Genomic DNA, 15082 nt, shown 5'->3' on the forward strand with positions numbered 1-15082 from the left:
TCCCTCCATCATGAAAACATTATTAATAGTTTGAAATTAACGCAATTTGTTTTTTGTCTGTTTTCAATTCAAAATCACCACAATCTGTAAGGCGGAACATCATATGATATAAAGGGACAAGAACAGTCCCTTAAGGTTGCGCAAATACCAAGAAATCACACTAAAACTTTAGTACATAATATTATATTATTTTCTCAATCAAAAATTGATAATATGAAAAATTAAATTTTGTGATGTCCCTTGGAAATGTGTAAAAGGTGAAGTAGGAGAATAAAGGAGGTGCTAATCTGACTCAAGGGCAACAAAAATGAAGTAAAAGAATGAGATTTATGATAATATAAAATGATAAAAAAGATTGGACCACCACAGCAACTTGTTCAAATTAAGCAATTAACCAAACAGCACTTTATTTTTTTCTCTGCTTTTGACAAGTAGGTAATAGCATGCACACCCGTGATCAATTCCTTCCTTAACCCTATCCTTTCACTTTCACCTATTTGCGTGATCTATGTAACTTCCTATGAGGTTATGTTTATTTATTTTTTGAGAGGAGAACACGCGCATGCAACGCGTGAGAGTATTTGCGTACTTCTTTCTGGTCAACAACAGGGAAGTTGCAGTATGAATAAGGAATAGAGCAGACCAATGATAAGCCTTCTTAACATGCGCACACTCTCTTCCGTAACGAACCCAAACGGTATTTAAACTGCGCACACAGGCGTTCTTCACGTTTTACCATTCTCTCTCTCATTTTTATTTTTTCTTTTGCCTTTTCTGACTCTTGGCTCCTAAATTGGGACGAAAAGTCGAAGCTTCCAAGAAACCGAACCATCCATAGCTGACTCCGCAATCTTTCTTCGATTTCACACTTTGTTTCTCTGAATTCTCCGCTATGCGATTTGGGGACGAGGTTTTGCTTCTGTTTCAGTGTCGTTTTTTTCGCAGTTTAAGGAACCGGGATTAGGGTTTTTGCGGCGGTGTCATGGCGGATGATGATGTCGACTTTTCGAAACTGTTCCATGGTGATGATGACGACGATGACATGTTTTATATAGATATGAACACCGTTCAGAAGGTTCTCGATGAAGACGATGATTGTGATTTTTTGGAGGTAGGGTTTTTTTTTCCTCTTGCGGAACAGAGAATGCTGTGTGTGTGACTGTGTTAGTGAGGTTGCTGTGAAAACCGAATTAGTAATTGAATCGTGACAGACGAAGTATCCTGTGATAGAAGACTTGAAGCTTCTGTGCAGTGACAAAGTCAATTCTGTCATTCGATCTCAGAAGATTTGTTTATTTTACTTTGTTGAATTGATGATGTAATCTGCTCAGAACTGGAAGGCCTGTTGTTTAAATTTGTTTAACCAGTAATAATTATTTTTCTTTAGGTAACTATTGTTTAATTTGACACTTTATTTGATTATTTATTCTCTAGTTCATCGAAAGTAAGAAATTTATGAAATGGTTATTAACATGACAAATTTGTGCTCGAAAAGCATGAGATTTGTGTTCCTAGGAACGATTTTGGTAAAAGAAAAAAAAACGGAAGGTCAATTCATGCAAGGAGTGTGGTAAGTAGCTTTGAAGTGATTCTTAGAAAAAATTTCTAGCACACGTTATTATTTACTTAGTTTTCGAACTTCATTGCTTCTGTGTTTGTATTCACATTCACTTGACAATGGGAAATGCCAGTGACGTGTCAATCCATCTGTGCCTGTGTCACTTAGTTCCACTTAAAGTGTGAAGGTCTGCCCTCCAATCCTCCGAAAAACCATTTCTTACATTTTAAAGATGATAAGTAACCAATGTAATTATCGTTGCTAGTGAAAATTGTGTCATTTTGTCTTGGACTTGGGTCATGTATGTTATGCTGTTAAATTCGTCATTTTGGATACTAGGGCATATTTCTTCTGTATTGTTCTGTTAAGAAGATAAAAAGTGTTAAATTATTTTAAAGCTTTCATTTTTTTAAATTTCTTAGCAAAACAATGAAGGGTATTTGGTTCTATTACTGTGTTGTTATTCTGTTTTTATGATAGTGTGATTCATATAACTGACCTCACTTAGTGGGATAAGGCTTTTTTGTTGTTGTTTTCATATTGTGGAGTGGGGTTGTGTTTTAGTTCTAATGAAGATAAAGATAGAGGTTTGGCGTTGTGCTTGGAGTTTGGGAAGCTGTGTTGTCTGTCACTATATATTCAAAAATAACTGGGCATATTTTGCATTTCAATTTTTTTATTTGAAAACAAAATTGAAACAATCATCTAACTTTTTCAGTTTCCTTCTTGCCTTTTCATGCTTCATATTATCCTTATACCTTTTTATGTTATGTCCTAGCAGAAAATTCCCGATGATTCTTCATCAAAAAATGTTTCACCCAGTGAATCTGGAACTCATGACTCATTTCAGATACAAAATGGTATGTAGATATCTTTGTTTTTAAGTCTTATATAACTTATGTATTTTGGTTGCAATTGGCTGTGAATGAGGAGAACTGGACATTATGGTTCATGAGTTAATTTGAATCATGGATGTAAAATCAAATTCCTGATATTATGTCTTGCTTTGGATGGATTCCTTTTCATTTTCATTAGGGTCTCAAGTGTTAGAAGAACAACAGTTTTCTAGGCTGGGCTTTGCAGATTCAGTCACGAGTTGTTCTCCGTTCTGCTCAGATGGCTCGGATTCCGGTGTCAGAGGTTCAGTTGGTGTATCTGATTCTGTAGAAAATTCTTGGCTTGATATTGAACCTGAAAACGAGGGACCTCAATCCCAGGCGTGCTCCTCTCCAAATGCATTTCCCGGTAATCTCAGTAACTCCCTCTCCCCAGGTGAAAGTGATGAGGTTTTCTGCACAGAGAGGACCAGAGTCTCTAAACATGAGGTACCTGCTTGCAGTGTGGAATCAAGTTTCCCTGAGGCACAGTCAAAAGATATATCAATTTGTAGAGATAATTTGAATCCAAGTCTGTGGAAAGGTGAAAATGAGATCCAATTCAAGCATTTCCGCGAGGATGTTGAATTTGAAAGTATGTGAAATCTTCACTTGGATATGGTTGTGAAGAATCTCAAAATTTTACTTTAGACCATTATATATTTTAAAATTGAGCAACAATCTGATTATATTTTTTACTTGTAGATACTTCAATCAGTTCTATAGTTGACAATGATGATATAAATATCGAAGGTTATGTTGAAGACACCACTGGAGGAGTTTCTGGGCAACAGGAAAATGATTCGTGTACATCTTTTGAAGCATTTATGGATGCTGATAGATTTTTGCATGTTGCAACTTCACCTGATTCTACTATTGGTCAAGGTTCTCATGGTTCCAGTGATTTCATTGACTACCATGGATCTTCAACTTATTACGAGGGAATGCATAGTGGACCCTTTGTTGCTGACACTTCTCTTGGTATTTTTCCAAATGGTTTTTGCTCTCAATTGCCAAATGACGAAATGATGAATAACATGAAGGCCAAAAGTGTGGAGTTAAATTCTGATATTACATGTATGAGTAGTGGCATGCCCTCAAACACTACTGGGTGGACGTCTTTTCAAGATTTAACTGATAATGTTTATCCATCTTTTCATTCTAGAAAAGTTAATTTTGATGACCTGCCATCATTGTCTCTTTCAGCTTATGATTCATACGTACCATATGGAGACCATTATCAGGATGCTAAGTTCAATGTAGGCCAATCGGTGAGACAAACACCTGATATTTTTTCTTCTATAGGGTCTCAGGCTTACCAATTTTATGAGAATGAGGATAATTATGCAGTTATGTCTGGGATATCAAATCAATATCAAGATAGCAATGGTAGAATTGCTAGTTTTCAAGAAAATGTGGACAATTTGAATTTACAAGCTGCAAATATATCTTGGCCCCATGCCCAGGCACTAATTACCAGTGAGAAGCAGTTTGGTTGTGTTAAGAGAGAAGGAGGGGTTCAACATAAACTTGCTGATTCTCATCTTTCAAAAGGAAAATTTGAGAATTTCCATGTCGAGGAAGACCCTGATGTTTGCATTATTGAAGACATCAGTCATCCTGCTCCGACAAGTCGATCTACAATCAGTGGAAATTCCTCTAATATTTCTCAATCGTCTAGATACGCTGAATCTCAGTCTTACATGGTTGGAAGTACTAGGCTGAAGGCATGTGATGAGCGTAATATATTACGGGTTGCATTGCAGGTTGGCTTCTTCATTTTATGGTTTTTATCCTTTGTATCTGTTGGCAGATATGAAAATATTCTTCTGCCACTGCACTTAACTCTTCAGTGGTTTGTTGTAGGATCTATCTCAGCCAAGGTCAGAGGTTAGTCTACCAGAAGGGTTGTTGGCAGTTCCTCTTTTAAGGCATCAGGTTAATTTTCTTGTCCAATATTTTGAAAATAGAAAACTTCTATGACTTATTCAGTGAGTGAATGAATCAATCATATCAATACTTATCGTATGTCACACACTCACGCTTGAACACCTTCTCATTGTCTTTAAATATGTGAAGTGTCAAAGGCACCTTTATCCTGAAGTTCATTGTCATGTATTTCGGTTCATTTCCTTGACAAATTGTTCTAATAATTATTTCGTCTGACAATAAAAAGAATTCAACTTTCCTCAGGAATAAGATTGTTGAGACTAGAATCACAGATTCATGTGACAAACAAGTAGTGATCTTATCACTCATTTTTACAAAAAAAAAAGTGTGTATTCTTTGAAAATTATGTCTTGTTGGATCATACAGGACAAGAACTCCTATGTGCTCTTCATGTGTCTAATTCTGATTGCCGACCTGATCCTTTGTAAACTTAATCCTATTTTTCCTTAGCTGTTCTGATAACTTGCTTTGTATATATAATTGGGACATTGAAGATTCCAACTAATTGTGATTGTCCTGGTTAGAGAATTGCTTTATCATGGATGGTTCAAAAGGAAGCATCAAGTTTTAATTGCTCTGGAGGAATTCTTGCAGATGATCAGGTTAGTTGTCTGCAGTGTTAATATGAGATTATAAGTAATTGATTAGATGTAATTCTCTTAGCCTTAGTGAGTTAAAGTCTTTTTTCTTGTAGGGACTTGGAAAAACAGTATCAACGATTGCATTAATATTAAAGGAAAGACCTCCATTACCTAATGGGGGCACCAATGCCCACAAAAGTGAATTGGATTCTCTGAATCTGGATGTGGATGATGATGTGCTTCCTCAGAACGGTAGAGTAAAGGAAGAATCTAATATTTGTGAGGATGAGTCAAGTAGACATCCAATCAAGAGTATGAATTTGCAAAACCAAGCAAAGGGAAGGCCATCTGCCGGGACCCTTATTGTTTGTCCCACTAGTGTCCTACGTCAATGGGCAGAGGAATTGCGTAGCAAGGTAACTAGTCAAACAAAAATCTCTGTGCTAGTATACCATGGAAGCAATCGGACAAAAGATCCTTATGAGGTTGCAAAGTATGATGTTGTTCTAACAACTTATTCCATTGTCAGCATGGAGGTTCCTAAGCAGCCTTCAGCTGACAAAGATGATGAGGAAAAAGGAAATGTTGAAGATCATGCTGTACCGAGTAGGAAAAGAAAAAGTCCCTCTAATTCTAGTAAAAATGGTAAGAAGAGATCAGATGGAACAGTTCTTGAAACTAATGCTCGCCCGCTTGCAAAGGTGGCTTGGTTTAGGGTTGTCTTGGATGAGGCACAAAGTATAAAGAATCACAAAACTCAAGTTGCAAGGGCCTGTTGGGGTCTTCGGGCAAAGCGAAGATGGTGTTTGTCAGGGACTCCTATCCAGAATGCAATTGACGATCTCTACAGTTACTTCAGATTTCTAAGATATGACCCTTATGATGTCTATACATCATTTTGTTCTAAAATTAAGAATCGAATTAGCAGAGATCCAGCAAACGGATATAGAAAGCTACAAGCTGTCTTGAAGACTATAATGTTACGCCGGACCAAAGGTGAGATTTGATTAATTTGAATGCATGAACTTTGCGGCAACAAAAGAGTAGGCTATAATTATTAGTTATTTCCTAGTTTTCCATCTTATTCATCCATAACAAATGATAAAGTTGATTATCAGATTTTGTGTATACAGCTTTTTCCAAAATTATATAACCATTTCCTTTTTCTCAAGATATAAAATTATCATTTCAATTTTGTATGCTTTATTACATGGATAGAATTTTAGGCATTGGATAGAATTAGATAATTTATCATTTTATAGTTTCCCTTTTCCTGTCTTGTTAGTAGCCAGTGCATTGTTCTTGAGCTCATTCCTCTAAGCAATCAGTAGTTCTATGGATTTCAAATTTGCCAGTGTAACCAAGTGATACTATTTTTCTTCAGGTACACTTCTTGACGGGGAACCTATTATTTCCTTGCCGCCTAAATATATAGAGCTGAAAAAGGTTGATTTTTCAACTGAGGAACGTGATTTCTATTACAAACTAGAGGCTGATTCACGTGCACAGTTCCAGGTATGGTCTTTCCTTTAGATAGTAAGCTTTATGAGACTTGCAATATTTTGTTTGGTTGAGCCTATTTTCCAACCCAAATCTTGTTAAGCCATATTTGAAGTCCACTATTTACATGTATGTGATGTAATGTCATGTCAGGAATACGCTGATGCTGGCACTGTCAAGCAAAATTATGTCAACATTTTGCTAATGCTCCTGCGCCTTAGACAAGCTTGTGATCATCCTTTGCTTGTCAAGCGATACAATTCAAACTCTCTATGGAGATATTCGGTTGAGATGGCAAAGACACTTCCTCAGGAAAAACAAATCTCTCTTCTGCAATGTTTAGAGGCTTCTTTGGCCCTCTGTAGCATTTGTAAGGTATGTATTGACCATCCTTTGGTATTTATAAAATTGGATTTGTCTGACTGCTCATCTGTGTGTGTTGGTTATTTTTTTGCTTGAATATAAACTGGTTTTCTCTAGTTGTATATTAGTTCTTAAGGTCGTAGACTTGTAGATTGTGCTTGTAAGGGGTTAGAGCAGCTTTAAAAGTAAACTTGAGTGAAGTAAAAGTGAATGGAGTGGAAAAGGTGTAGTTTAATCTTATAACTTATTCCCTTGCGGAAATCGGAGAAGGGTGATTGAGAATTATTTTTATCATCCTTACTTGAGTTGAGGTTAAAGGACTTGTATCATTGTTGCATGCGTGTATCGTCCACATTAAGTGTATTTTCTGCCACAGTATAGGTCCTCCCGAACTCCTCGGATGTACCTTTCCTAATACTTGTTTTCTGGACAGGATCCTCCGGAAGATGCATTTGTTTCAGTTTGTGGTCATGTTTTCTGTAACCAATGCATATGTGAACATCTTACTGGTGATGACAACCAGTGCCCTGCTGCAAATTGCAAAGTTCGACTGAGCACATCTAGAGTATTCTCAAAAGTCACTCTGAACAATTGTCTTTCTGACCAGGGTTGTGATAATTCACCTGGTTGCCCTGCTTCTGAAGTGGAAGAATTTGAGCCTTGGTCTCAAAGTCAGTCATATGAATCTTCAAAAATAAAGGCTGCACTTGAGGTTTTGAAATCACTGCGTAAGCCACAGTTCTATACATCAAAAAGCACTTCTGAGAATAGCACTTTGAGGGAAGATAATGATTGCCCTGGGAACTCCTCGGATGCTGAAAATGGGAAATCCTCAATTAATTCTCATGAGTGTCAAAATTTGTCTGATGAGAATAGATACCATAGTGATTCAGTTACTGTCGTAGGGGAGAAAGCTATAGTGTTTTCTCAGTGGACGAGGATGCTAGATTTGCTTGAAGAGTGTCTCAAGAAATCTTCGATTAATTATAGAAGGCTTGATGGAACAATGTCGGTTGTTGCCAGAGATAAAGCTGTTAAAGATTTTAACACTCTTCCCGAGGTTAGTAAAATTGCAGATCCCTTAAATCATGATTCAATTTCTTGTTCCCACGGCATAATATGGCAGCCAGATGCATTGAATGATGAAGTTTGACGTGCTGTCTTGTAGGTATCAGTTATAATTATGTCTTTGAAGGCTGCCAGTCTTGGTCTAAACTTGGTGGTAGCTTGTCATGTTCTTATGCTAGATTTATGGTGGAATCCTACAACTGAAGACCAAGCAATAGATAGAGCACATCGAATTGGACAGACTCGTCCTGTGACTGTCTTGAGATTAACTGTGAAAGATACAGTTGAAGATCGAATTCTAGCTCTGCAGGTAATTTTTTGAGCCATAGTACGTTGCTTTTAGTAACTCTGCGTTGAGTTCTAGGATGCGGTTTATACTGTTCTAGTTAGCACCTAAGTGAAATTGTGTTTATACGGTTGGTTTTTTAAGCTATAATGATTTGTTGAGGGGGAAAGTTAGTGTTTTAAATAGTGTTCCTGGCAGGAGATTAGAATGCTTCTGCACAGTTAGTCAATGGCGCCTACACTTTTTTTGTTTTTTAGGGTTTGAATGCTTAAAATATACCATGTGTGTGAATAATAATTATTTGAGCTGAATAATGTGTTGTCTTTTGCATAACAACAATTTGGTTGGAGCCATCTGAATAAAAAGTGTCCTGATTGCATTTTAAATCTGACATGTTCTTGCAGCAAAAGAAGAGAACGATGGTTGCATCTGCCTTTGGGGAGGATGGAACTGGTGATCGTCAGAGTCGCCTCACTGTGGATGATTTAAAATATTTGTTCATGATGTGATTAGACGTACATATTTACAGATATAGTCAACATTTTTTGGATTGCTGATTTTTTACCTGGGGTGGGGTGGGGGCATGGTATTATCTTCGGTTTCTTTCTGCCGACTGCTGAAGAAACCAGAAACAAATTTTCTAACAAAGGATTGCAAGTAGTAACAAGGTCCGTATTAACTCATGACTTGAAGATTATATGAAATGTTTATGTTTAGAATGAGATGTTTCATTCTTTGAACTGGAAGTTTTAGTTAAATCTCGCATCATTGTAGGATATGTAGAGAGCAGAAACATATATAGCAACATAGAAACATTTCATGGATTGTTTCTTTTCATTGTAAATTATATAGAATTTTTCTCTCCATCTTTTGAGTCCAATGTCTAATAAATCTCTTATGAATTTCAAAATATTCCATTATACAATATTTAATTTTCGTTTTAATAAATTAATCAATTTAAGGTGATTCCGTATTTGAAGATTAGACTATAAAAATGTTCGAAACTCGATTTTCTAAGTCCGAGGATTATGTTAAGAGTGTAATTTTAATTTAAAGACTAAAAACAGAGTGCTTAAAATAAGTTGTGGTGTTTATCAATTTTTTTTTTATTATTTCTATTAATTCTCAGTCAATAACAGAGAATCCACTAAAAACTGTGTCGGAAAGTGCATTCGTAAAAATAGAAGAAAAAACTATGGGCACATGTATTTAAATTTAATCCATTATACATCTCTTGCTTCATGTACACCTTACGATTACCTGGAACTGTAAATTTATTGAGTAATCTGTTAGTGGTTTTGTAAAGCTACGATTTTTCTATACTATAATCATGTTGATCTAATATTTCTGGTTTGTGGAGTTTCGTATAATTAAGACATGAGTGTAGGAAATTATAATTACTTCGACATCATAAATGTTAAAGAATAAACAAAAAGTAGTGCAGATTTGAAAATCTGTTCATATGAACAAAAACGAATATGTACTTTAGCATTTTTGGTTTCCCTCACAGAATACTAGCATCCTTCCGTTTTGGTGAATTTGTACTTTAGCATCCAGTAGTAGTTTCTGAAGAATTTAAAAGGTCTCCCTTTCGTTCTATGAACTCTCTAAATCCTAAAGAAACCAAATTAACCAAACAATACTCAAAAATCTGAATTTCGTTGCAGAGCTGCAACTTGCAATCAAAAGGGTCGACTCAACGATTAAATAAATAGAGAACCTGCTCTAATAATCTAAAGATAAATGTATTTATTAATAATATCTCATATAAATAATATAATGTCTATTGCTTAAGCAACATCAATCTATAAAAAGTAATTGAATAAATGCATTATTTTACTATAGCTAAGCCTCCCATTTTGTGATTTGTTTCTTCGTGAAAAGTTACATTACTAATTGAAAAATTCTTAATTAAAATTAAAATTATATAAACACATGATAAACTATAATTATAAATTATATGATATAAATAAGAAAACCCAAATTTAATTATCTATAAAAAAAAAATATCAACCTAAATTGGTGACTTAATTTACATAAAATTCTCAAATAAAATTTTATCATTTAAATAAAATATCGAATGTCAAAGTTTGGTTCACATACATGTGTGAGCATAATAGCATTAACCTTTAGATTTTTTTTTTTTTTTCCAGAAAACTACCGGTAAGGTTAAGCTATGTATGAAAGCCAAAAGTAGTAGCTCTTGTTCATGATTTGCTTGCCCATACAGAAACGATGAAGTGAATAAATTTCTTGCATTCATATATTCATAAATTAGAATTGTTGGATGAAATGGACAGTACAGTTCACATTTTGGTGTTGCATCAACACAATTAACAAAACAGAACCTTGAAATCTTCGTCATTGAAGTCTTGTTTCCCCACCAGACCTAGCGAGAAGCCACGACAGAACATCGTTCCTTACAATCTCAACATTTTCATCGGTCTCTCCGAACAGCAAGGAATGCATCATCCCTTCGTAAACCTTGATGCTCTTATCGAGGCTCCTGGCTTCGCGGTACAACTCCCTACTCACATCGGGGTCGGTGACAGCATCGGCGCTGCCGTGCAAGACAATGAAAGGAAGGTTGACATCAGAGAGCCTTTGATTGAGGAAGTCGGTCACCCTTAAAAGTTCGACGACGGTGCCCAATCTAGGCTTTCCGCGATATCTCAAAGGGTTCATGTTGGCGATGAGTTTCTTGCGGGGAACCTTGACGGACTTGAAGAGGAGATCGGGGGTGGGGACGATGGGGAGAGTGGGGAAGAATCTGGCGAGAAAGGTGAGGATCTGAGGAATGGGCCATCTGGGTCTGACACTGTCGGAGATTTTGCACATGGGGGCGACTAAAACGGCGCCGTTGAAGGGTTCAGGGGAGAGGAAGTGGATGAGGAGGCAGATGGCGGCGCCCATGGACTCGCCGAAGAGGAAAGAGGGGAGGTGTTGGAATTGAGGGTTTTGTTGTTTGATAGAGTTGAAGAAGGAGAGGCAATCGTGTGCGACGAGGTTTACGGAGGGGACGAAGGCTTTAAGGCCTTCGGAGTGGCCGTGGCCTTGGAGGTCGACGGCGAAGCAGGCGAACCCCGATTGGGCGAGGAAGATGGGGGTGGCTTGGAAGGTCCAGGAGATGTCGTTGCCGTAGCCGTGGACCATGAAGACGAGGGCGCGTGGGGTGATGGTAGGGTTTGGAAGCCATGATCTTGTAAAGAGCTTGAGGCCACGCGCCGTCCTGAAGTCCGATTTTGTAGCTCTGATTCCATTCTGGTTGTAGTAGTCTTGTTCTGGGGTGAATCCCCAATAGTGAGGGTAAGATTGCATAAGCTTTTCCTCTTCTTCCATTCTTCTCACCAAACTCTTTTCCATAACACTTCTGCTTTCTTTCATCCCTTAACCCATCATCTATCAACTTTATTGCTTCTTGCACCCCACAATTATTAAATCTACTTGTAGAGTCACTAAGGATACAAGGTTAAGTATGCTTTTATTTTACGTTAATAAAATATTAGAATTTGTTTTATATATTTATTTTAAATTTAATAATAAATAAGTTTAAAAATAATTAAATATAATCTTTTTAATTTAATAAATTTCAATTTTTTAATATATCAAACATCTTTATTAACTAACATTAACATTAAAGTGGTAATGTATTAAATTACGTAAACAATTCAAATATTACTTTAAAAAGAAATTAGTATAATTAAATTAAAAGAATTATATTTATTATTTTTTAAGTTTGTGATTAAAATATACTAAAATTTTTTAAAAAAATTAAAGAATTAAATATATTTAACTTTTATATTTATTTTGACAATACAATATTAGAGGGATTTAAATTATACTAGAATGCTTTTAATTAAGCAAAACTATTGAAACTATTTAACTCAATAACTTGTATACTTGTAAAATAAACATATACTTGTGTAGGTTTAATTGAGTGTTGATCTGCATTCAGATTGTATAACTAAAATATCTGTTTTTTAAAATACATTTTGAATTATATGATTTAAAATACAAATCTATATTTCAAATTGTATAATTCAAAATTTATAAAATTAATATTTTTGAATTCCAGATTACATCATCCAAAAAATCTACGGATTACACCATCCAAAACTATAATTTCAACAAGATAAATTGGAATTTAAAAAAAAAAATGGAATACAGTAAGAAATTGCCAAATGAAGTCCAAGTAAAATCCTCCCATTTATTGGTCATCGTGGCCCATATTAGCAAACACAAAAATCCCAACAAAGTGTAACTTTTTAGGCTTTCTGCCTACACCTCCAATTTTTCTTTTTGCACCCCAAATTTTAATGTGATGTCAAATATGTCCTTTTAAATATGTAGAAAATGTTAAATTAATTAGGCTAACAATAGTTACTGCTTATCAAATGTATTTACTGGCCGAAGGTGTTATGTTTATTAATCCTCGCAACTCTAAGAAAAATACTGAATTTTTGAATCTGATTTATGATTTATAGAAATAATAAATTTCAAAATTCGGTTAAGTAATTCATTGAATTTAAAAATGTTTCAGATTTCAAAATTCGGTTTAGAAACTCACCAAATTTGGAAATATGCTTTAAGAACTCATCAAATTTGAAAATTGGATGAGTTCATTGGATTTCAAAATCTGATTTAGAAATTCAATGGATTTCGTAATTCGATTTAGGAACTCACCGAATTTTAAAATCTGATTTAAGAATTCATTGGACTTTGAAATTCAATTTAGAAATTCATTGAATTTCAAAATCCATTTAAGGATACTATCGTATTTTGAAATTTGGTTAAGGATACTACTAAATTTTGAAATGAGGTTAAGTATTCTTTCGGATTTTGAAATACGTTAATGTTTTTAATTTCTTTTAAATTTATTTTGTTTACTATTTTTATTTATTTTTTAAATTTTATTTTGTTTCTTTTGTTTTATGAATTTGTTTATCTCTAGTTATTATTATTGAACAAGTAAGATATTTTATGTTGATATCAAGTTGTAGGTGGTTGGAGTTTTTGTACCTAAGATGAAAGATTGTCCTTTAAATTTTATAAAATCACAAGTGAATTTCAATTTCATGTTAGATTTCTCTTCTTTTATAAAAGAAATGTGCATAGTTACACAAATAACTTTAGAACTGATTAGATTTTTTTCCACACATGATGAGTTAATTTAGTGAGTTTGAGAGATTGCTTTTGATCTTAATTTTATTGTTGTTATTATAAGATCTAATAAAATTTTCTATAAAATTATCCCCTTAATTTTACACATAACAATTGCATGTAAAATTTAAATAATCAATCATAAAAAAAACATTACTAACTTGATCTTCCCACAATGCATATGCAATATGATCAAAATAGCTCGTTAACAAAGAAGCGTGTTGAACTGCTTTTTAGTCGCATTAAAACTCAATAAACCTAAATTCCCCACTAATGTAGTATAGGGCAACCTAGAGTCTAATCTAGGGACTTAGTTCTTGTTAAGTTTAGAAATTGTAGAATTAATCCTAATTATTTATTTACTAAAACTAGGTGGAGAAAATAAAATGAATTTTAAAAATAAAATGCAAATGAAATCTAAAGAAAGAAACTAAATGTGAATGCATGATTAAACCTATCTAAATGATGTATGAATAAAGGAAAACTAATACCTACTGTCATGAACCAAATACAATGAAGAAAGAATTTGTAAAACAAAACCTAATAAGCTAAAAACTAAAATAAGAAAGTGAACTATTTAGGAAAGAACCGAAACATGATAAATCCTAATTCTAATAATGAGAAATTAAAATGCAAGACTAAAAAGTAAATCTCAAATGGTAACAATACTAAAAATACAAAACTGAAGCAAGAATGAAGAAATTTTCCTAAATCTATCATCTATCAAACCAACCAAGTAAAGAATCATACAAAGAATTCAATTAAAGACAGTTTCCAGAATTAACAAACATTGAACTAAAAAATGGGTCTTAGTTACTCTCAGGAAGACATCCTGTAAAATAAAGTCCATTATAGGATCTTTGAATCCATATTTTAGAACTTGAAATGGTGACTCTCACTTATTTTTCAACTCAGTATTTGTACAATTCAGAAACCTGTCATAGCAATCATCAAAAGCATCATAAAACTACTCTAAAATCAATAAGAAACAAAATCAGAACATCAACTCTAAAAGATTATCAAACTCAGACATGAACATCAAAAGAACAAGATCAATACGAGAAAGCAAGGGAATCAATAACAGTGCTGGAAAAGTAGATTCAAGTGTAAGAAGAGTAAATTGAATTGAAAATGCAATCAAAGAAATGTAGACTAGAACAAACAGGAACATAAACTTTGTATTGAAAGCTGAAATGAAAATACAAGATACCAGAAATCACCGAAAATCACGGCCTGTCACCCTCGCAACTCGATGAAATCTAGAATCGAAGAACAATGTATCTACTCTATGAAAGCTATAAATCTACTCTAAAGCGAGAGAATGAAAAACCTAGTCTAAGTACACTGCCTGTCACCCAGTGCACGTACTCTGTTCATTACAAAAACCCCTTTTTATAGGGAAAATCCGAAACAGAAAAAAGAAAGAAAATGGGAAAGGGGGAAAGAACCGAATAAGCTTGGAATATTCTCGAATCAATCTTCAGCTGAATCGAACCTCTCTTCTCTTCAACCGTCAACTGCTTCTTGTAGAAAAGATACAATCGGTACTTGGATAGAGTCACGCAGCGGAATAAAAACTAGAGTATAGCGAAAAGCGTGTTGCGGTCACAAACCAAGTTACAGTGGTCCTTTTTAGAAATTGATTTTCTTAGTGAACTTTTATCGAACAGTTGAAGTGCTAAAAGTTTAAAGAGTGTAGAGAATAGAAAAATCACACAGATATTTTTATACTGGTTCGATT

At 34.5% G+C, this 15082-nt stretch overlaps 2 protein-coding genes across 5 annotated transcripts; one reads left to right on the forward strand and one right to left on the reverse strand.

The window, feature by feature from the left end:
- Nucleotides 1–560: 560 nt before the first annotated feature.
- LOC106768359 (helicase-like transcription factor CHR28) lies at nucleotides 561–9045 on the forward strand. Of its 4 annotated transcripts, none has more exons than XM_022783572.1 (13): nucleotides 561–1111; nucleotides 2340–2418; nucleotides 2594–3028; nucleotides 3139–3510; nucleotides 3640–4199; nucleotides 4300–4371; nucleotides 4908–4985; nucleotides 5078–5960; nucleotides 6349–6479; nucleotides 6618–6839; nucleotides 7261–7887; nucleotides 7996–8205; nucleotides 8586–9045. In XM_022783572.1, the coding sequence occupies exons 1-13, from the start codon at nucleotides 983–985 to the stop codon at nucleotides 8688–8690; spliced, it is 3903 nt and encodes a 1300-aa protein (XP_022639293.1). In that variant the 5' UTR covers nucleotides 561–982; the 3' UTR covers nucleotides 8691–9045. The 4 variants fall into 4 exon arrangements, with proteins under 4 accessions (XP_022639293.1, XP_022639294.1, XP_014508955.1 ...); XM_022783573.1 differs by having other exon boundaries at nucleotides 3139–3414; XM_014653469.2 differs by having other exon boundaries at nucleotides 3139–4199.
- A 1361-nt stretch (nucleotides 9046–10406) lies between these two features.
- LOC106767130 (caffeoylshikimate esterase) lies at nucleotides 10407–11603 on the reverse strand. Its single transcript, XM_014651964.2, has one exon. The coding sequence runs from the start codon at nucleotides 11563–11565 to the stop codon at nucleotides 10543–10545; it is 1023 nt and encodes a 340-aa protein (XP_014507450.2). The 5' UTR covers nucleotides 11566–11603; the 3' UTR covers nucleotides 10407–10542.
- Between the last annotated feature and the right edge of the window lie 3479 nt (nucleotides 11604–15082).

The sequence above is a fragment of the Vigna radiata genome, chromosome 7 (assembly GCF_000741045.1).
Source record: "Vigna radiata var. radiata cultivar VC1973A chromosome 7, Vradiata_ver6, whole genome shotgun sequence".
Lineage (NCBI taxonomy): Eukaryota > Viridiplantae > Streptophyta > Magnoliopsida > Fabales > Fabaceae > Vigna > Vigna radiata.

Excerpts from the sequence above, each read along its gene's own strand:
- LOC106768359 (XM_014653469.2), top strand. The coding sequence starts at position 983 with ATGGCGGATGATGATGTCGACTTTTCGAAACTGTTCCATGGTGATGAT. Across the intron at positions 1,112-2,339 it reads ATGATTGTGATTTTTTGGAG|AAAATTCCCGATGATTCTTC; the intron begins GTAGGGTTTTTT and ends ATGTCCTAGCAG. Across the intron at positions 6,480-6,617 it reads ATTCACGTGCACAGTTCCAG|GAATACGCTGATGCTGGCAC; the intron begins GTATGGTCTTTC and ends ATGTCATGTCAG.
- LOC106767130 (XM_014651964.2), bottom strand. The coding sequence starts at position 11,565 with ATGAAAGAAAGCAGAAGTGTTATGGAAAAGAGTTTGGTGAGAAGAATG.